General features: G+C 48.2%; 1 protein-coding gene across 3 annotated transcripts in view; it reads left to right on the top strand.

Annotated features, from left to right (window-relative positions):
- Positions 1–11,865, top strand: part of SLC36A1 (solute carrier family 36 member 1) — a 67,362-nt gene extending 55,497 nt beyond the window's left edge. For 2 of the 3 annotated variants that reach the window (XM_047092259.1, XM_047092264.1), the window contains exon 11: positions 7,822–11,865. In XM_047092259.1, the coding sequence (XP_046948215.1) occupies positions 7,822–8,093 (272 nt within the window). In that variant the 3' untranslated portion in view covers positions 8,094–11,865. The remainder of the gene's footprint in view (positions 1–7,821) is intronic. The other variant, XM_047092268.1, reaches the window with a different exon arrangement.
- Positions 11,866–20,986: the final 9,121 nt, after the last annotated feature.

Here is a 20,986-nt window from a genome sequence, read left to right as displayed (position 1 = left end):
TCCCAGAATGGGCTTCTTCAAGGGACAGCCTGGTGCCCATGCTAGAAAGGACCTCAAGGGACAGCCTAGTGCCTGTGCTAGAAAGGACCTCTTTAAGGAAAGTGCCAACCCCAGAAGGGTCTTCTCAATAGAACTGACATTGCTTACCACAGAATGGGCTTCCTAGGGAACAGGCTAGTACCTATCCTAGAATGGTCCTTCTCCAAAAAATAGACTAGTGCCCATCCCAGAATGGACCTTTCAAAGAAATAGACTGGTGACTCTACCAGCTAGGACTTTCTCAAGGGAACTGAACAGTGCCTATCTCAGACTCATCTGCTCAAGGAATAGACTGGCTCCTGTCCTAGAATGTCTCTTCAAAGAACAGACTAGTGCCTGTCCCAGAGTGAACTGTCTCAAGGGAACAGACTAATGCCTGTCATGGAACAGATTTCTTCAAGCCACCTGCAGTTCTCTTTCTCATTTCATTTCAAGGATGTGGGTGAAGCTCAGCGTCCTGAATCTTTGTATGGAAGGAGGTCACTAGAGCTGAGGAACCAAACCTTCTGACTTAATGTTGGGCATATTCTGTCTGAGGATTTATTGCAGGGTGGGGCTGGGGAAGAGCCAGGCAACGAGTGGACTGCTTGCATTTGCCAACCCTAGCAAGCTGATGGCAGCCAAGAATCTGACTTCTCCTTATAGCCTTTGTTTGGTAGACCTTCTGGCCCTCTGTAGTCCAGCCTATAGAAAAAGCCCACTCAGCAGCCAATCCAGTGCCCAGAGCTACCTACAGGCCACTGCTGCCCTAGAGCAACTGAAAAGGAAACAATTGTAGTGTATCTTTGCTTTTCTAGCAATTTGCCTTAATGTGCGCTAAGATGCTCTGGATTTTGTTCCCATCTTCTGCCTGCAACTCTCATTCTTCAACACAGATACGTGTGTTCCTCTGTGGATGGTTACCTCTAAGGATTGAAGTCCAGCCTTCATGTGCACAGTGTATAATGTCAACTCTCAGTGTTCTGATTCTGGAATCCAAAGGGTGCTGGAAGCAAGGATGGGATGGTTCAAATAACTGGCTTTTTTCAAAGTGGTTTCTCTAGAAAAGGTAGGTCTGTCTAGGCAAAATGTGCTCTAACTGCCTAGACACCAGCTTCTCCTTGCCCGGAGAGCTGGGGCGGTGATGCTGGGCCTGATTCCTGTCCTGGCCCCATTTTCTTCTCAAACCTGGCTTAGCCTCCGGTAGCATATGTCTTGCTTCCTGCCAGGTTTCTTTCCACCGCGCCCTGTGGGAGCCAGGAGTCTCTGATTCATAGACCTCATGCTATCCTTAGATGTCTCCTGGATTTTGCTTTGCTTTTCCTGACTCTGTCTGTGGGTCTCATCTCCCTTCTACAGCATGATGCTCAAAGGACTCAAGCTGCTTTTGATCTGCAAGCGCATTCAGTTATTTCCCTTTCTGTGATCTATTGTGACTTAGCATTGCATCATCAGCCTATTGAATGATGCAGCCTTTTCATCTCTGAACACCCGGGCTTCTTTTCCCTTCCCTGGAGACTGTGAAGTGATTGTGGGATTCAGGAGAGGCATTTCACTGCAGCACCAACTGAAATGTATTTATGTGAGTTTATTTTGTTTTTGTTTTTTTCCTGTACTTTCAGATCTTTGCTGTATAAGGTTATTTGGTGTATGATTTTAGAACTTTGCTGAAACTGATTGTTTTCTATTACACCCATACGTTTTAGTAGCAGCTTATTTTATTGGTATTTATAGTGTTTTCTTATCTCTTTTCCTCCTCCTCCTTACCCTCCACCCACCAAGGGGAAGCAGGGGAATTTGGTCCAGACTCAACTTTTTTTTGCATTGGGAATTCGACTTTCTCGCCACTCTCTCCCTTTTTGCAAAGACTTCTGTGTCTACTCTTTGGTGCTTAATTTCAGACTCTTGGACAGGAGGGGAAGGGAAAATACATGCATCAGAGAATGGTGTTCATTGTGTTGCGATTTCATATGAAACAGTATTTCTTTCCAGCCCCTATGTTTCAATTGCAGACTTCGCAGGTCACCTATGTGCAAGGAGGAGAGGCTGGAAGAGGCTGGTGCCAGAGGGAGTTCAGAAGTGTAGAAAGAGTAGTTCCTTTGGGTTCCATGAGGCATTAATCTGTCCTTCAGTGCTTTGAACTAATTCTCTGTGCCATTTCCCATGTGAAGCATCTTCCTTCGGTTACATATGAAAATTTCAGAAACCTATTGTTGAAGATGTAATAACATAAAGCCTTATCAATTAAAAGGCCTGTTTGGACTGGAATGCGTAGCTGTGGAACATTCCAAGCAGCCAAACCCTGTCAAGCATGAAGCTGCCAGGTCCGAACAGAGTGGCTTCTCAGCAGCTTGTGCTCCCTCCCATCCCTCCATCTTGCAGCTACAATGACAAGGGGCAGTGGTGGTAATTAGCCATGCACTGTGGGTCCCTGGGGAACCCTCCCGAGGCCTCAGTTTCCTCAGCCAGAAGATAGATGTGCAGGGTACCAGATTGCGAAGATTTCTTTCAAGTCTAAACTTCTGTGATTTGGCACAGGTGCTTTGAGCCTGATTTGAAATTTCTACCAAACTACTGCTCAAAAAAAAAAAAAAAAGTTAATGTAGAAACATTTCAAGAATGTCTAGATTGAAGAAGAAATTCCAAATATCCCACTGACTTAACAAAATAATTTTTTTTTGCATTTTGTTTTCTGTGTTCATCCTCGTAGGTGCTTTTAAAAATAGTTGCAATCGTAGTATACACAGGAAACTTCGTCTTTTGCTTTTTATTTGATATTATGTCATGAATATACGTATCCTTCATAAATATTTTCATGACCATATAATATTCTATTATATTAGTGGATCATATTTACTAAACTACTCCTTTGGTGTGGGACATGTAAGTTGTTTTCCTTGCTTTTGTATTTTTTTAAATTTATACTCCCCCTAAATGAAATGACATATTGTGTCCAAGGCTGGTATTAATTTTAAAGGTACATTTCTAGACATTCAGAGTAACACAGGTGGGCTGCACCAGCATTGAGCACAACGAAACAGCAGGAAGAGCTTCCAGACATAGGGCTGGCTGTAGGTGTCCAGCATATTTCTGTAAGTGTGTGTTCTCTAAAGTGCTTCGTCTTCTCTTGTGCACACGTCAGCTCTTTCGGTTGCCGATCTAAAACCACAGGCTCCAGAATCCCAGTCAGTTCCATCTCTGAACATGGTCGTTTGCCCCCTGGTACTTCAGCAGTCAAAAGGTCACATTTTTAGTGTCTCTTAACCCAAAGGGAACATGTTTTGTAATACCGTTGGAGCCCTCTTGACTAATCACGTGGACTAGCTGAGTTGTCCTCAGTCCCCCATTTCTGCACATGCCACAGCCAAGCTGCTACAGAGGGCGCTGCCTTGCTGTTTGGGAGTGCGCTGTGGGAGTGTTCCTCTTTGTATGGGGTGCGCTTGTGGGGGAGCAGGGAGAGAGTAGGGAGAGGATATTCCTGGTTGGCTGCTTTGAGATCTCTACCTTCTGGAGTTTCTCTTTCCAGAGGGCTTTAATTCCGAGTAAAGACATTTAGTGCTAGAAGAGGTTTTGGTTACTCCCACATCTTTCCTAAGTACATGATTCCCATGTCTGGAATTAGCTGAAGCTAGCTGGCCACATTTTGCATGATGGCACCCCTGCTGTTGAGCCCTTGGGGCTATTTGTGCTAATTTGGTTGGGTCCTCTTGTCTTCCCCTTCCCCCCCCCCCCCCCCGCATTATTAGTGCGAGGCTTACTGTTCTTGCCTTCTCCCCACCCCCCTCATTATCTTTCTCCAATGTCAGGCTTTATTTGGGGTTCGCTTGTGGTATCTGGTCCAGCTAGGATAGCCCTGTGATCCTGGCCTTAAGAGAAAAGTTTTGCCACTTTAAAAAATCTCTATTTAGAGATATTTTTGTTAGGCACGCTTATTGTGTATATCCTTTGTAGCAAACACAAGGGCAAGTTTTTAGATTGCTTTTAAAATGTCATGCTGAAGTGGAACATCTCTGTCTAATCTGAGAAAAGATTCTAATCGCAGGAGCTTGTGTCACTGTTTCCACCTAATGCTTATCATAGAGTAGAGCACATCTGACCTCACTTAAGTCCTATCACAACGTACCATATGTCCCCCAGGTTAACGTGAGAGAGGAAGAGGGGATGTCAGACTCAGAGCTGGGAGGGCGCAGGCAGGTCATCTGACTTCTTTCCTCCTCGGGCTTATTGTCTCTGATAAGGGACACCCTTCTCTTTTTTTTTTTTTCTTTTCTTTTTTTTCTTTTTTTTTTCAACGTTTATTTATTTTTGGGACAGAGAGAGACAGAGCATGAACGGGGGAGGGGCAGAGAGAGAGGGAGACACAGAATCGGAAACAGGTTCCAGGCTCTGAGCCATCAGCCTGACGCGGGGCTCGAACCCACGGACCGCGAGATCGTGACCTGGCTGAAGTCGGACGCTTAACCGACTGCGCCACCCAGGCGCCCCGGGACACCCCTCTCTTGAGTGGTGTCCATGGAGATCCATGGAGATCCATGGAGATCAGGGGCTGGCACCGGAAGAATAACTCACACTCCCTTTAACGGCACAAAACCAGGCAGGCTGGAAGCTGTGTTTAGGGCATACCCATCTGTTCTAGGAGAGGAATCCCATTGCTCTGCTGTGCCACAGTCGAGCAGGACATGGTGCTTCCCACTTGACAGTGAGTTGAAGGATCCCACAACACACTCCTAAGTGACTACACCTGCTTTGTACAGTTCCTTAAGATGTCAGAGGCGGGTGAGACTTCGGTCCTCATCCAGGGCTCGTATGGTCACCTAACCTCGTGGGTGAATGAGCTGAGGCTCCAAATGGTGAACCCGTTGGTGCTGGGACCGGTGATTGTATTAACTCACATTTCATTTATTGTGCACTTAAGTTCTGAGTGCTCTGAAATCTCGATGTGAACGGTCTCATGTGACCATTCCTATTTAGTGGTAGGTTAAGTAGCTGGCTGGTTAGTGGTGGAGCTGGGATTGGAGTCCAGGTTCTGAGTCCAGAGCCTGCACTCTCAACCACGTTCCTTTACCAGCCTCTCCCGGGGCTCAGATCTGATTGCTGCCCCAGTGCTATTGCCACCGCACCCCTCACCCACATTGGAACCGTGGGAGCCGTCACTGTGAGGTTGACATTAGGCAGATGTAGACCCAGACCCCAGAGAGGGGAAGGGAACACACAGCACGGACCACACAGCAGATCAATTCTCGTTGATCGCTAAGTTGTCCGTAATGAGAACGCCATTTTGTCATCAGCTTACAATTTAGTCTTTTTTTTTTTTTTTTTTTTTTTACGTTTATTTATTAAGAGACAGAGGGAGACTGAGCATGAGCAGGGGAGGGGCAGAGAGAGAAGGAAACACAGAATCTGAAGCAGGCTCCGGGCTCTGAGCGGTCAGCACAGTGCCCAAGGCGGGGCTCGAACTCACAAACCTCGAGATCATGACCTGAGCCAAAGTCGGACGCTTAACTGACTGAGCCACCCAGGCGCCCTAGTTTACAATTTAGTTTTATCCTTCCTCCAAATTCAACCCTGAAGATTTGAGGGATATCACCAACTCTATATAGAAATAGCTAAGGGCTGAAACATACTGTTTTTAACTTGCAGTGCAAGTTAAAAGCCTACACTTTTTATGGGCTTCCTGAAGGCTTCAGAACAGTGAGGGTGTTGATGGATAATTGCCATTACGGTTGAACACTAGAATAAGGAAAGAGGAAGGGATTGCCTCAGGGCTATAAAATGATGCTAGAAGCAGATCTGAGGCTCAGTATCCTTGTGCCCCCTTTTGTTATCAGGCTTCAAAACACTTGTCTTACTTCCTTTGCAAAGCAGAGAGAGGTCAGGGCTGACTGTATACCGGTTCTCTGCTAAATGATTGCAGTGCGTCCCTGGGAAAGTTAGCCCGACATCTGACTCCCCCAGTTCTTCACAGACAGGCTCTTTGTGTGATTAGCCAGCGCCCCTGTTCTCCCTCCTGCAGGTGTTGTTCTGTATGTTCTTAATCGTCAGGTGTGTGACGTGACCAGACACTTGAGGGCCTGCATTCTGTCCCTTCCTATCATTGAATCTGCCTGGGGACAGTAACCATGTTGTGAAGTTACATACCCATGGACCCGAGGCAGATTCTGCCAACGAGTGGCTGCCTCGCAGTGCTGCCTATCAGACGCTAGATGTTCTGCCGCGAGGGGAGTATTCTGGGTCTGTGCTGTCCAGGACGGTAGCCATTAGGCACAGGCAACTGTTAAGTCCTTGAAATATGGCCGCTGTGAATGAGGAACTGGATTCGTTTAAGTTGACATCGCTTCAGAGGAAGTGTGAGACGGGAGACGTGTACCTGTCCCTCTCCTGGTAAGCCCCCATCCCATGTCGCCTCCTCTCTTACTACAGGGAGTGCTATTCCAGTTTAAAAGCAAGTGCGTCTCACAAAACCTGGCTTCTACATGCAACCCAGTCCATTTGTCTGTAGCTTAGCCAAAGAAACAGTAATCGATGCGGACAGTCCCATCTGAGGAGTAAAATTGACCTGAGGGTAAAATGGGGTGCATCGGCCTGAGGTGTCTGTCTGGCAGTCTCACCACTGTGATGCCTTCCTCAGAACGACTTGGCTACACTGCTTTGTGAGATGAAGGGGGAACTGAACCCCCCCCCATGTAAGATGTGACTCGTAGGAGCCAGTGAGGTATGTGCTCTGGAGCACGGTCTCCATGCTGGGGACCTCCGGTTGGAGCCTGCCGTGGGGAAGACAGTAATGAGTCAGTAATGCAGTTGCATGGGCAGCAGCATATATAGTAGAATGATGCTCTGAACTCTAGCGTGAGCCTCTTGTACCCCAGGCCTTTTGAGAGGTGCCTGTGCAACCCCGTTGGGCCATCAGGGTATCTCTGTGACATAGGAGCCATTTGTATCCTCATTTGCCAACAAGAAAACCGGGGAATAGAAAGGAGCGGTAACATCCCCCCCCCCCCCCCCCGGTCACCGATGCCAGAGCCCTCAGTCCTCGGGGCACTTGTGGAGCAGTGGCCTTCGCGCCTCGCCCCCGGCGGAAGGCTGAGTCAGATGAGAACGGCAGGCTCAGCGGGCGCTGGAGTAAGTGCGGTCAGCGAGGCCTCCTCCCCCTGGTGTGACAGCAGCACCGTCATTGCCACGGGGTGGAAGCTGACGGGGTTTCCTAAGGCGGCCTGCGGTTGGTTCTTTGCCACTTCCACCTGGTGTGGGAGCCACGGGCACGAGGTCATCGTGTGGGCCTTGCCCCTCAGGTGAGCCTGCACGCTGAGCTACATCTACTTTCCCTGTAGGAAAATGCTCTGTGAGACGGGGTTTATTCTGATAGCATTCCAGAAGGATGGCTCCCCCCCCCCATTTTGTTTCTTGTCAGTTAAGTGAGATATTTGTGGGGGAGGTACCCTCGGCAGAAGAAAATAACCAGTCGCACAGAAACAGTCCACCTCCCTCCTCTGGTAGGGACCAGGCTGCCCAGGAGTGTAATTTGGTTCCTTTGCTTCGGAAAGATGGAGGTCGTATGCTGTAGCGGGAAAAGCTGAAAGCCAGGAGATCTGGGTTCCAGTCCCAGCCTTGCAGTGAGACCCAGGTTGTGCCACACCTGTGGCCATTTGTTTTCTTATCTGTGCAAAGAGACACTGGATGGGACAATGTCTAAGTTTCTGCAGAGCTCTCCATTCTGGAAGGACTCGTGCTAAATTTGCTCAGCAGTGAGGAGGTCTCTCCCGGCTCTGGGCAGTCCTGAGCAGGCGTGTCCTCTCTCTCCTGCAGGCGTCTTGGCCATCCTCATCCCCCGCCTGGACCTGGTCATCTCCCTGGTGGGGTCCGTGAGCAGCAGCGCCCTGGCCCTCATCATCCCGCCCCTCCTGGAGATCACCACCTACTACTCGGAGGGCATGAGCCCCATCACCATCGCCAAGGACGCCCTGATCAGCATCCTGGGCTTCGTGGGCTTTGTGGTGGGGACGTATGAGGCCCTCTACGAGCTGATCCAGCCAAGCAGTGCTCCTGTCTTCATCAACTCCACCAGTGCCTTTGTATAGCGATCTGCCCGCCCCGCCCCTGTGTGTTCCCCAGCCCCTGGCCCCAGAGCCTCAGCTAGGGTCCGGGCTCTGGGGAAAGGCGAGGTTGCTGTCCAGGAGCCCCTCTACCCGGCAGCTGGGTGCCCTGGGCCAGGTAGGGCTGAGGGCACAGGTGAGAGTGGGTAGCAGATATGCAGAGGCCCCTCTTAGTGGCAGGGCCACCCCTGTTCATTTGTACTTACATTAACCCAGACCTTTGCAACTCTTTTCCCTCATCCTGTCTCCTCCCTTACCTGCCTCCCTCCTTCTGACCCACCTCACCCAATTATTCCTGTTGCACAGCTCACTTTATGTAAAAATCTTAGCATCCCCCACCTCCTGTTTTCTCCTTTCCAGGCCTAGGCCTGGATTAAATGAGTGGGAGGGCTGGGCCTCTCTCTTTCTCATACCTCTCCCAGATATTTTACCTCAGTTTCCTCCAACCTGTTCAAGTCTCCAGGAGGTGCCTGGACCTACCTAGTAGTTAAAAACCAGCCTTCCAGAGCTGGAGCTTTTAATCTTTACTCTCTCTGCCTGTGACCCTTGGCAAAACCTCCTCCAAATTCTTCGTGTGGGTCACAGTGTTGTATTCTTAGATGCTTTAGCTTCCGAAAGATATCAAGTCCTGCCTAAATTGAAAATATTTATATTTTATTTAAAATTAGCTTCTGTTTTTAGATTGTCTCTAGATCTGGGGTTATTGTGGATTGTTTCTTCCTCAGTAAGCTTTTACTAGGTTTCTCCTGCTGAAAAGAAACTTGCTCTAGGAAATGTGTGCTTAGGTCCTCAGCACCCTTGTCTGAGTACCCCAGAGGTTTTAATCAGGATCATTTTCACGTGTACCTCTGTGGGGAGGTATGGACTTTGCCTCCCACTGACCAGCCTGGTTTCATATTGAGAAGACACGCAGGACTCAGGATATGTTTGCCAGTGCACTGGGCCGAGGAAGGATGGCCGAGTGGGATGTGCTGCTTTCCGCAGGAGGCTTATAAAATGGTCGCGTCGTGCGCTGAGGCCCCCGACGGGCATAGCGTTCAGTTGCCAGCATGTCGGGAGGACACCCACACTTCGCCATGGATGAGAAGACGGGGCCAGTGAGCACAGAGCGTGAAGTTCAGTTCACAGAATTAAGAAGCAGCTGGTCTGACACTACACGTGGTGCTTGGTTGTTTACAATCAACGGGGGACAGGCCAGAAGCAGCTCCCCACCCCGGGCTGCCTCCACGACCTGGACTTCTTCTAAAGGGAACCACTCGGTAGGGACTTTGGTCCCCTATGTTTTAAACACTAATCGTGACCCCGTCCCTCCCCCTGCATGCCTCCCTGAGTGTCAGAAATAGCCTCGGTGTTGGCTCACCTCAAGGCCAGCCTTCAGATTTGGGAACAAACTGTGGAGAAAGCAGAGGAAGGTTCGTGGCCTTGCTTTTGGCTGCCTTTTCTCCCCCCTGTTGGTGTGAGAAGTATTTCAGAAGGCATTCATTAAGTCTCCATCCCCTGAGCTGTGTGTGTGTGTGTGTGTGTGTTCATGTGTGCAGTAGGGTCCTGCTGTCCTTCTCTCCTGTCACCAGGCCGTTTCTGACCTGGAGACACAGTTCGCCCTGAAAGTTGGAGAGCAGCGTAGCTTCATCAGGGTCCTGTTTGTTTGTGTTTCCCCAAAGCTTGTAAGGGCTCTGACCGCCCCCGCCCCTGCCCCCAGCCTGGCTTTTTCTCTCTCTTCTGTTCCAAAGCCAAATTCTCATTGCAATGACTCCCAGCCTACTAATAATTTATGAACTTAGGGAGATGGGATCACTTGTGACTTGGTCTCCATTAGGAGAATGACGGTTTTCACCCACCCTTTCTGTGGTCACCAGTAGGTGCTTATGGGACTCAGATTCTAGCTGAAGGGGGCAGCGGCCCTGCCCTGTGAAACCTCAGGCGCAGAAGGTACCAAAGTGGGTTCAAGAGTTGCGCTCATCTGTTTGCAAGCCCTGGGCTCCAGCCGTCTTTCCACGGCAGTCCTGAGAGCTGTTTTCAGTGAAAAGGCACATGCCAGAAGAAGGGAGTCAGATGTGTGTCCTGCCCACAGCCTCTGTGCTGGAGGCCTCTGTAACTCAGGGAGCTGCTAGAGGCCATCCTGTCCGGTGGGTAGCAAGACTTGACCTGAGGACTGGGTGGCACAAAACAGTGGTCTTCTGGTCCCAGGTCTTAGCAAAATGCAGACTACTGTTTCAGGGTCCCTGGCCTAGAAAACGTGTGTGGGAGAGACGGCACCACTAGCTTTGGGGCTTCTGGAAGCTAATTTGGCACAGCCTTGTCCCCGTTTGATCTTTTTCCTGTGCTCCTGCTGCTTCAGAAGAGCCAGGCAAGGGGGGCCCTGTCCATGGGCCTTTCCGGTTGTGAGGTTGTCAAGTAAAGGGTCAGCCAGAAGATGGAGGGTAGGGGGAAGCGGCCCTCTGGGCCAGCTCAGGATAGCTTGCTCTTCTGCCCACGAGGCTTCTGCAGTCAGGGGGCCTTCCCTGGTTTCTGTCCATGGCTCATCGGGAACCAGCTGCCCAGCCTCTCCCCGTGCCCTGCTCTGGCCCCTGGTGAAGCAGGCCCAGCATACACAGGAGTCTGATGAGGGGCAACGAGGCTCTCGAGTGTGAGGCTGCATCTGCCGGGCCAAAGGCAAACCGTGGGATTCTCGGGCCGATACTGTTAGGCTCTGTGCCCCTCCCCCAGCCACCCCAAGTGCAGCCTCAGATTTCCAGTAGCCCCGAGGTGGCTTCTCAGAGCCCCTTGTTTTGTTTGTTTTTGTTTTTGTTTTTGTTTTTGTTTGCAAACGCTGCTCTTAGGAGGTTTCCAACTCTCTGTCAGCAGCGTACCTCCCCTCAAATGGCTGGGAAGAGCATGATCTGTCATCTTGTGTGTAGTTTTCTGGAAGTTGTCACCATTCACAAGTGTCATTATTTGTATATTGTGCTGCTGTCTGGCTGCTAGGAGCCCTTCGTCTGCACAAACCCGGGCCAGATGCGTATGAATGTGTGGCGTATCTTAGCTCAGAACCTGCAGCTTCCGCCCTCCCTCTCTGCCACTCACCTCTCTGGCCGGATTCATTGGCTGGTGCTCACTGCTCACTCTACCCCCATGAAAGGTACAATCTGCAGTTTATTCACTTGTCTTCAAGTGATGATCCCAGAAAGGAACATGGGGAAATCTTTCCTCCACCCCCATTCTCCTGGCTTACTTTTTTCTTCCCAAACATCTCCTTTCCTGAATTGTAGAATATCTACTCTGTATAACACTACATATTCACCTCATGTTTTTTGGAAGTGCAAAATCTCAATTTGTGTCTGTTTACAGCTCTCTCTATTCACTGCTCACAGCAAAGGGGTCTGTATCAGTGGCTTGTATTTCGCAGCCGATCAGATGTTAAGGCGAGCCCCCAGCATCGGCCCCGGTCTGAACCCAACGCCACTTCCTGACAGCGGAGGCACATGGTACAAGTCGCGTGACCTCGTGATTAGGGAGTCGGCTCCAAGTCTGCCTTAGAATTAAATTTTCCAAAGTACATTACAAATCTCCAAGACCGTTAGGGGAAAAGGAGAGGGTGTGGCTTGTCTTTGAAATCATGGTCAATACTTTTAGACAATTTAATTAGTCCTGCTGGTTGCAGGGCTGTGTGCTCTGACAGCATCGGCTTGTGGTATTTCTTCCCTGTTCTTTGTACCACCGGGTCATTATCTGGCCCGGGTATGTAAGTGGTGCTGATATGTGGTCACCAGAACGGGGGGGGGGGGGGGGGGGTGGGGAGGGCGGGGAAATGAGGGTTAAGGGTGCCTGCTGTAAGCTGTGTTCTTTTGTTGAAATCAAGGCGATGCTGGGGAAGCTGTTTTTAGCGAAGAACGAATTTATGTGACTTGTAAACTATGTCGATGAATGTGCAAATAAGACGAATATGAAAAACTGCCATCCAACAGGTGTTGGTAACCAGACGGTAGCGTGTATATTATACCGTGTATGTGCCTACATGGGTGTCATTTCTCACAGGGTATGTGTAGAGAGGTAGATCATGCAGGAGCTCATAGAAGAATTTGTTTTGGGTTCTGCACTTGGATCATGTGTTAAACTTTTCCTTCCTCAATAAATGAATTTTATTTTTTATTTTTGAGAGGTTGCAGTCTGCATCTTTGTGTTTGCCTTTTTGTTTTGTTTTGTTTTTTTGTAGTATCACTCAGATCTCTTTACTAGATCTTGCTAGGTTGAAATGTTTTTAGCTGCTGTCCCAGAGCTCCTCCGGGAGAGCAGTGCAAACAGTAGGACCACCTGTGGAATTGAGCGTTCCCAAGAAAGGGGCCAGGTAGGTATTTTTCTGTCAGACAGTCCTGCCCTTCCTTAGCCTGCTCCTGCTTTTTATTGAAAACTTGAGTAAAAACTCTCAACCCTCTCTGTGTATATCAGACGACCGTACTTGACACGTATGATGGGTAGTTTCACATGTTAACGTGGCTGGGCTATGACGTTGAGTAACCCAGTTATTCAATCAAACACTAACCTCACTGTTGCTCTGAAGCTATTTTGTAGACGTGGTTGATGTTGATAATCAGTTGCCTTTGAATACAAGTTTATCCTTAAAGTGTGGGTGGGCCTCCTCCAATCAGTTGAAGGGCCTTAAGAGGAAAGTCGAGGTTTCAGTGAGGAAGAAGTTCTGCTGCAAGACTGCAGCATCAGCTCCTGTCAGGACGGCCAGCCTGCCAGCTTGCCCTGTGAATTTTGGACTTGCCAGCCCTCACAGTCACATAAACCAATTCCTTGAGATCCCACCCCCTCCATGTAGGTGTATATGTTTAAAGTGGGGAGACAGATTTCAGGACAGTGGAAGAGAGGACTTCCTTTCCCCTTTTGTGACATTAGGAGGGCAGACAAGACCGTCTGAGCTGCCTCTTTAGGGGATCAGAAAACCAATCTTGGGCAGCTACTGAATTAGACTCATTCAAAAGCAGAGCCCCCGAGGCACAGTATTGAAGTATATAGCACATTACAGAGAGAGGATGGCAGGGAATGGATTTTGACTACTTTCCGTTATCAATATTATTTCTGGAACTGGGGGGGTCAAAGGGATTCAGTGACTGTTCCAAGCCATCAGCCAGTGGCAGAATTAGGACACATACGCAAGCACGGAGATTCCAGAACCCAAGCGCTTCCCCAAGGCACTGGCTACCTCCCCCTCTTTGTTGCAGCCTCAGGAGGGAGGCCCACCTTTAGGGATTATGGCGAGAGTTAGAATGTTCTAAACTGCCTGGCATGGAAGCTTATGAAGCATTTTCTGAAATATCAGTCGAATGGAAGCAAAGCAAGACTCAGAAGCAGTTTTAGTTGTTTTGTGGGTTTGCGTCCGTTCTTTAGTCCTGTCTTGCTCATGTTGTGGAGAGCATTCAAAACTTTTTAGGTTTTCCACCTCTTCACATTTTTGGTCCTGCTCACGTTCACACTTAATGGTTGTAATCCCTCCTTCCAGATAACAAGGACCCTCGAGGGAAGCCCACTGTACTGCTAGAGGCGTAAATTGAGTGACAGTGGACTGAATTTGGGCCCTAAACTTGGGACTCTTGGCTAAGTAGGCTTGCTTCCTCAGACTCTGCCTGTTGCAGACATACGCAAGAAACTATCCTTAACTGGTGCACTTTACTAGACCTTTGGTCATTGGTCTCCCGCCATTTTGGGGGAAAAAATTGGAGTATAGTCTACATGTAATAGAATTCACCTGTTTCTTAAGTGTACAGTTTGATGAGTTTTGACAAATGCATGCCATCATTTGAGTACCATTTCAGTCAAGATGTGGAATGTTTGCTTTACCCTGAGAAGTTCCCTTGCAGTCAGTCCCATCCCCATGCCACTGGACTCCTTGGCAACAACCGACCTTCTCGGTCTCTAGTTTCGCCTTTTCTAGAATGTCGTCTAAATGGAACCATTAAGTATGTAGTCCTTTATGTCTGGCTTCCTTCACTTAGCAAAATGCTTTCTATATTCATCTACATCATTCCACGTATCAGTAGTTTGTTTCTCTTTATTGCTGAATAATATTTCATTGTATGGACAAACCATAATTTGTTTATTGCCAATTGTTGGATGTTTGGGTTGCTTCCAGTTTTGGGCCATTACGAATAAAGCTGCTACAAATATTCGTGTACAAACCTTTGTGTAGATACATGTTTTCATTTCTCTTGGGTAAATGCCTAGGAGTGGAATTCTGGGTTGGATGGTAAGTGTACATTAACTGTATAAGAAATTGGAAAACTGTTTTTCCAGAGTGACTCTGCTATTTTGGATTCCTCCCAACAATTTATAAAAGCTCCAGTTGCTCCAATACTTCATATTGTGGTCTTTTAAATTTTGGCCATCTTGATGGGGATGTAGCAGACCCTCTTTGTGGTTTTGGTATGCCTTTGCCTAATGACTAGCGACGTCCTGCACTTTTCCTTGCTTAGTTGCCATTGATCTATCTTCTTCAGTGACGTATTTAAGGATTTAGTCTTCTAAAAATTTTAAAGTTTTTTTGTTTTGAATTAACTATGGATTCACGGGTGCGAAGAAATGTATGGGGGGGGATCCAGTGCAGGGGGATCCCTTCTTCCGGTCTCCCCCAGTGTTGACATCTTGTATCACTGTAGTACATGATCAAAACCAGGAAATTGACATTGGCACAAAACATACAGCTCATTCAGATTTCTCCAGTCACATACACACTCATTTGTGTGTGTGTGTGGGGGGGGGTGGAAGATTCTTGTCTATGCCATTACGACAAGACTCCCAACACACTGCCCCTATGTACCCACACTCGCCTCCTGCGCTTCCCCACATCCCTCACCCTGGGCACATCCCTCACCCTGGGCAACTGCTAATCTGTTCTTCGTCTCTATCACTATGTGATTTCACAAATGTTACATAAATTGAATTACACAGTATGCACCCTTCTGAGACTGGCTTCTTTCACTCAGTAAAATTTCTTTGATGATCATTCAAGTTGTTACCTATTTTAATAGTTTGCCTTTTTTTATTGCTACGTTGTACTCCATGGTATGGACGTACCACACTTTGTTTAACCACTCACCCAGGGAAGGAAATCTGCATTGTTTCCAGGTCTGGCTATTACAGATAATGCTGCTGTGAATATTCATTCATGTACACGTTTCTGCATGAAAACAAGTTTTCATTTCCATGGGATAGAAATCCAAGAGTACAATTGCTGAGTTGTATGTAAGCCCATTTTTAGTTTTAAAAGGAACTCCCAAACCACTTTCCAGAGTGGCTGTACCATTTTACATTTCTATCAGCCATGTGTGAGTGTCCCACTTTCTCTGCATCCTTGTCAGCGTTTGATGTTATCATTATTTTTTATTTTAACCATTCGTCAGATCTTATAAATGTTTTGTTAGACGTACACCTAAGTATTTAATTTTCTTGGAGCAATGGAAATGGTAATATGTTTTTAATTTCAATTTCCATGTGTTCATGGGTACTCTATAGAAATGCAATTGATATTTGTTAATTTTGTGTCCTACGACCTGTCTTAACTCACTTAATAGTTCTTTGAGTTTTTGTCTAGATTTCTTGGGATTTTCTGTGTAGACAGTCAGGCTCTTTGCATGTAGAGATAGGTGTATTTCCTTTTTTCCTGTTCTGTGTACTTTTTTCCCCCTTATTACTGCAATGGCTAGAACTTCTTGCACTATGTTAAAAGAAAAGAGTGGTGAGAGTAAACATTCTAGGCTTGTCTCTGTACAGAGAGGACATTCATTCAGTCTTTCACCATGAAGTATGATTTAAACTTTCAGATTTTTATAGAAGTTCTCCTCTGTTTCTGTACAGAGATATATATTTTTTTAAAAATCATGAATGGGTGAATTTTGTTAATTTTTTTCTCCATCACTTGATATGATCTTATAATTTTTCTTTTCTCACCTATTGATATGGTGGATTAAATTTATTGATTTTTCAATATTGAACCAGCCTTGGTTACCTAGAGTAAATCCTACTTAGTCATGGTACATCATTCTTTCTAGATACTGTCGGATTATCTGTTATTTTGGACTCACCCTGATATTTAGTCTGACAAATGTAGACTCCAGAATAGTGCCTTTTTGTAAATGAACAAAACCATTTTGCCATAACTGCTGTTCTTGGCATGAGAGTTGTTTTTTTTCTTTTTTTTTTTTTTTTGCCTCAGGCCAGGTTCCCAGCTGCTGTAATGCTACATAAAGCCCGCATATGTTTCCTTAGGACAGTTTCTCAACTTCGCTATTCTGTATGTTTGGTGGTGAATAATTCTTTGTTGTGGAGAATGTCCTGTTCATTATAGGATGTGTAGCAATATCCCTGGTCTCTAGCCACTAAATGCCAGTTGTGGTGATCCAAAGTGTCTCCGGACATTGCCAGAGGTACTCTTGGGCGGGGGGGGGGGGGCAGGCGTGGGGACTGGGGGGTTCAAATCATCCCCCTCTCCTATTGAGAACTACTACCTTAATACGTTTAGCCCCGTCTTACCCCTAGCTGGGGGAATGGATTTTTTTTTTTAATCTGGCCATGGAACAAAGGTAAGTGTGTGGTTATGGATACTACGAAAAGATCTGACTTTTTAATATTAGTGATAAAATAGCTAACATCTTTTGAACCTTTACTATGCTAACTACGCTAAGCATCATTATTATCACTTCTAGTACTCCCATCCAGTGAAGGGAGGTGCTGGTAAAGTCCCCATTTTTCAGACTGAGGCATGAGAGGTTAAACGACTTAACCAAGATCACACTTTCTAAGTTGTGGAGCCGGGTCTGTGTGGCTCCAAACCTTATACTTCCCGTGAGATCTTCCCTGCCACTCACTCTGTCTCTCAACACCCCTCAGCGGACACAGGACGTTTCCAGGCCCTAGTCTCCCACATTCCGACTTCAACCCACCAGGACTACCCGCCATTGCCCAAATACTTAAAACCTCTAGGCCTGGCTGGCCCTTCTCTCTGTGCTAAATCTGAAGCTCAATTTTAAGGCCCAGTTCGGATGGCTGCTCCTCTTTAGAAGTCTCCCTGGCCGCGTCAGTCAGAATTTATGGTTCCCTCCTCAGCAGAGCGGTAACATCCCTTGCCTGGGTAGCTTCATGTCTACTTATGCTGGATATTTGTGACTGCTTGGCGACTCCCTAGATCATGAGCTTCCTGAGCAAGGATCAGATCAGCCTAGATCTCCCCGTGCTTGTCTGTGCGGGGCTAATTATGTATCTGGAATTAGCTGGTGACTAATTGGTTTGTGTGGTTTCCTTGAGTAGGGAATAGTGCCTGGCCTCCAAAGAGCTGATGTCACTATATTTACTTTTAGTTTTGCATCAATCTAAGCAAGCCCTTTCCTTGGTCCGACCCTGGAGATTTGTTGAGGAATCTTGAGAAAATTCTAAATGTCTGTCTTTTCCCAGCGGGGTCCTTGAGAAAGTCCCTGCTTTTTACTCAGTGAGACCTCTGGCGCCTCTCCTCAAGACAGAGCTGGCAGAGGCTGCCTGAGGTCTTTGAAAGTCTGTCCTTAGACACTGCTGGACTGTGGCTGTCCAGCACTTGGGGCCAGGTGCCCCCACAGGCCGGCATTCACCACTTCACCGTGGGGTACCAGGAAGATGGGCCTGATGTTCCACACTGAACTAGCCGTGGGCCTTGGGCAAAGCACTCCGTATCTCAAACCTTTATATCCTGTTTTCTCCCCCTTCTATCTTTTCAAATATCTGTAATCGTCCTTCCAAATGAGAATGGTTTTCCTCCCAAGGCCTTTGGCTCTACCCTTCTTCCACCCCAGATAAGTCCTCCCCACAGGATGTCATGTGTCCCCGCCCCCCCCCCACCCTAGGCAGTGCTCCAATTTCTGGAAGATACATTGGCCTTCATCAACCCCATGTGATGGTACAGTTGTGCAAGCCCGGCCTCCCATCACGGCCCTTTGAATGAGCAGGCTCACAACTCCTTTGCTGTTGTCTGGTGAATTCCAGCTGCCCTTCTACTGTGGACATGATTGTGAGTCCTCACTCCCACCCCTCCTGGCTGCCCTCTAGCCCCCACTCAAGGTTGCTGTGGCACTCTTAAGATCCGGCCTCAGAACTGGACGCAGGATCACAGGAGTGGCTTGGGGTTGAACCCCAGGGTTGAGCAGACCCCACCTCCCAGGATCTGGACACTCGCCTGTTAATACCACTTAGAATAATGTGACACTCTAGGCCTTGAACTCATTAGACTGAAGCCTCTCAGTCTTCCTTGCTGCTGTCCCTCAATCCCCTGATGTGCCCCTGCAGTTTGTTTCATGAACCCAAATGTAAAGCCAAGATCGGGAGTCAGGCAGCCCCATATTGAATCCCGGCCCTATCACTTGTGAACTTGGTGACCTTACTTTAAGTCACTAATGTAAGTTACAAGCCACTTAATTTATGTGTGTCTCCGTTCCTCCGTCTGTGACTGGAGGCGACAGTACTTACCTCATGAGGTTTTTGTGAGGATTCAATGGGACAAGATATGCCAAGTGCTTTCACAGCACCTGTCCTATAGCAAGTGCCAGTAAGAGGTGGGAATGAAGATGATTATGGGGAACTGTAAAAACGCCCAGCCTGGTAGTCAGGAAACCTGCCTGTCTGCCTTTCTCTGCCACTGTTGTGCTGTGTAAGACTCGGATGGTTGGAACCAGAGCCCCAGTGACTTGAGATGGGAGAATTGCCCTAAAAACCTTCGGGTCTTCCACGGCTCAGTAGGCTGATCTTGATCTCAGAGAGCCCTCTGCTGGTTGGTACATGAAGGTGCAGGCTCAGGAAGACTGGGAAAGAGGGGCCTGTTCTGGAAAGGGGGGCTGGCTGGAGAGAGGCTCCCCCATCCAGGGGGAGAGCAAGTTGTGTTGAAGGGAGATTCCCACGCTGGGTGCAGACTTGACTGTGGGCCTCACGCCTGTGAAGTTCTACCTGCGGGACCTCAGACAAACCCTTCTCTGTGGGCCTGGGGATAAGGCACATCAGGAATGAAGTACAGTGGATCCGCATTTCCCAAAGTGGACCCTGGACAGTCATTTAAAAAATCTGAATGTTTATGTGTTTTTGTGTGTTCTAGAAAACAAATACCGACTTTCAAATCCTTTAGTTTATGCATATATCATTTTGGGGTGAATACAAATGTTTTTTCCAAATCAGGACGCACTGAAAGAAAATTATTAAGTAAACAATGGCACAGGTGGTATTCTATTAGGGCAAAAATCATAAAAGTGGTCAGCAAAACAACAGAAGTCTGGGCAACACCGGACTAGCCTGTTTGTGATTTCCTGCACAGCTCTGATAAATTAATCCGATCTATATACTATCTAGTATTACTTCCTAGCATAGGTTACCATTTATTGTTTATGCTTCTAAAAATCGGAACGCCAATTCATACCTGCCCGGGGCCACGTTGCTCTGTGGCAGAGGGGTTTGGAGCCCAGCCTATCTGGCCGCAGAGCCACAATGTGCGGTGGTGCCTCCCACGTTGTGTCTTCTCTGCCCACCCCACTGGGACCGCGGCGGCAGGGACTGGGCTTTCCAGTCTCAGTGTCACTGCAGGGCCTACGTGGACCACAGTAGCCCGGGACCAGCTGGGCCTCAGGGCGAGCCATGGAGAAGCAGCCCAGCCATAGACTGGCTCTGGGCACCGGGAGGGCTGGCTCCCCCAGGCCTGTGCTAGAAAGTCCCTTCTCGCCGACCAGTGCTGTGAGGTGCAGAGTGTTGGCCGGGGTCAGCAGCCCTCCAGTCTCGTCCTGGGCCTTTCCCCGACCTGCTGGCTGGCGGAATTGTTCCCTCACTGCAGGCAGTTGTGTTGGAATTGGAGGCGTTTTTCCCAAGTGTTCGGGGCCCCGCCGCCAGAGGTTTTGATTTTGTTTGTCTGGGTTGGGGGCTCACAAATCTACATTTTAGCCATTTTGCTAGGTTTGGGAATCACGGTGCTCGATGACCTCTGGGGTCCCTCCTAGCCCCCAAATTCCATGAACCTCAGCTCAGAAGGGCCCGTAGACCCTTGGCCCTTCCCCTGACCCAGCCCCAAACAGGATAAGTGACACAGAAAAATAACAGTAAAAAAGATACTTTATTGTTAAAAAACAACAAATGACCAATGTAAACCAGTCATCCTGTCACACACACCATCACGCACAGCTATGAACCAGTCACGCAAATACACCCTTACCCACACAGTTCCCTCTCACTATCAGCAGCAACCCGGTGGGTGAGAGTCTCTATTGCTCTTCCTTTTGACTTTTGTCTCCAGAAACAACACGCATGAAAAGGCAGTGGACCGGAGAAAGGGATTGGCAGGGGAGAGAGTGGCACGGCCACCCCGGTCACTGCCGCTCCTGGCTACATACACTCTACACGTGCCCACACTGACCCTCCATGCATAGGGTTGAGTCACTGCAGGTAACACTTCAATTGGCAGGCATCTGAGCTGGCAGGGAGAGGCAGGGAAAGGCAGAGCATCCGGCTCTGTGCCTCCCCCCTGCCCTGATGCCCTGAGTGGGAGTTCGGAGTTCCTTGTGTCTAGGGAAGGAAAATCCCTTTGGCAACTCATCCAGACAGCAAGGTTGAAAAGTGCCTAAGAATTTTAAAAACGAAGAATTATGTCCTTCTTGCCTTTGGCCCAAAGTGCTTGAGAAACTTGGGGTGAAGAACCCAGAGTTCCATGAGGTCTGAATTCCTTAACAAAGAAGGCGCAGGGCTGCACGAATCCTGACCGGCCCTGGCTGGAGGAAGGTCATGGGACTTGATAGAGGCAGAGCAAGTTCCTTGGAATCTGGATTCGAGTGGGACCCCAGGAGACTGAGCCAAGCGACGCTCCTCGGGAACCCTTGTCACCCTCATTCACATCGTGCCCCAGGCCT

This window comes from Lynx rufus, unplaced genomic scaffold, assembly GCF_022079265.1.
Source record: "Lynx rufus isolate CCGP_SWC_20201006 ecotype Redwood Valley unplaced genomic scaffold, mLynRuf1.p SCAF_1, whole genome shotgun sequence".
Taxonomy (NCBI): Eukaryota; Metazoa; Chordata; class Mammalia; order Carnivora; family Felidae; genus Lynx; species Lynx rufus.
This window is presented reverse-complemented; position numbering and strand designations above follow the sequence as displayed.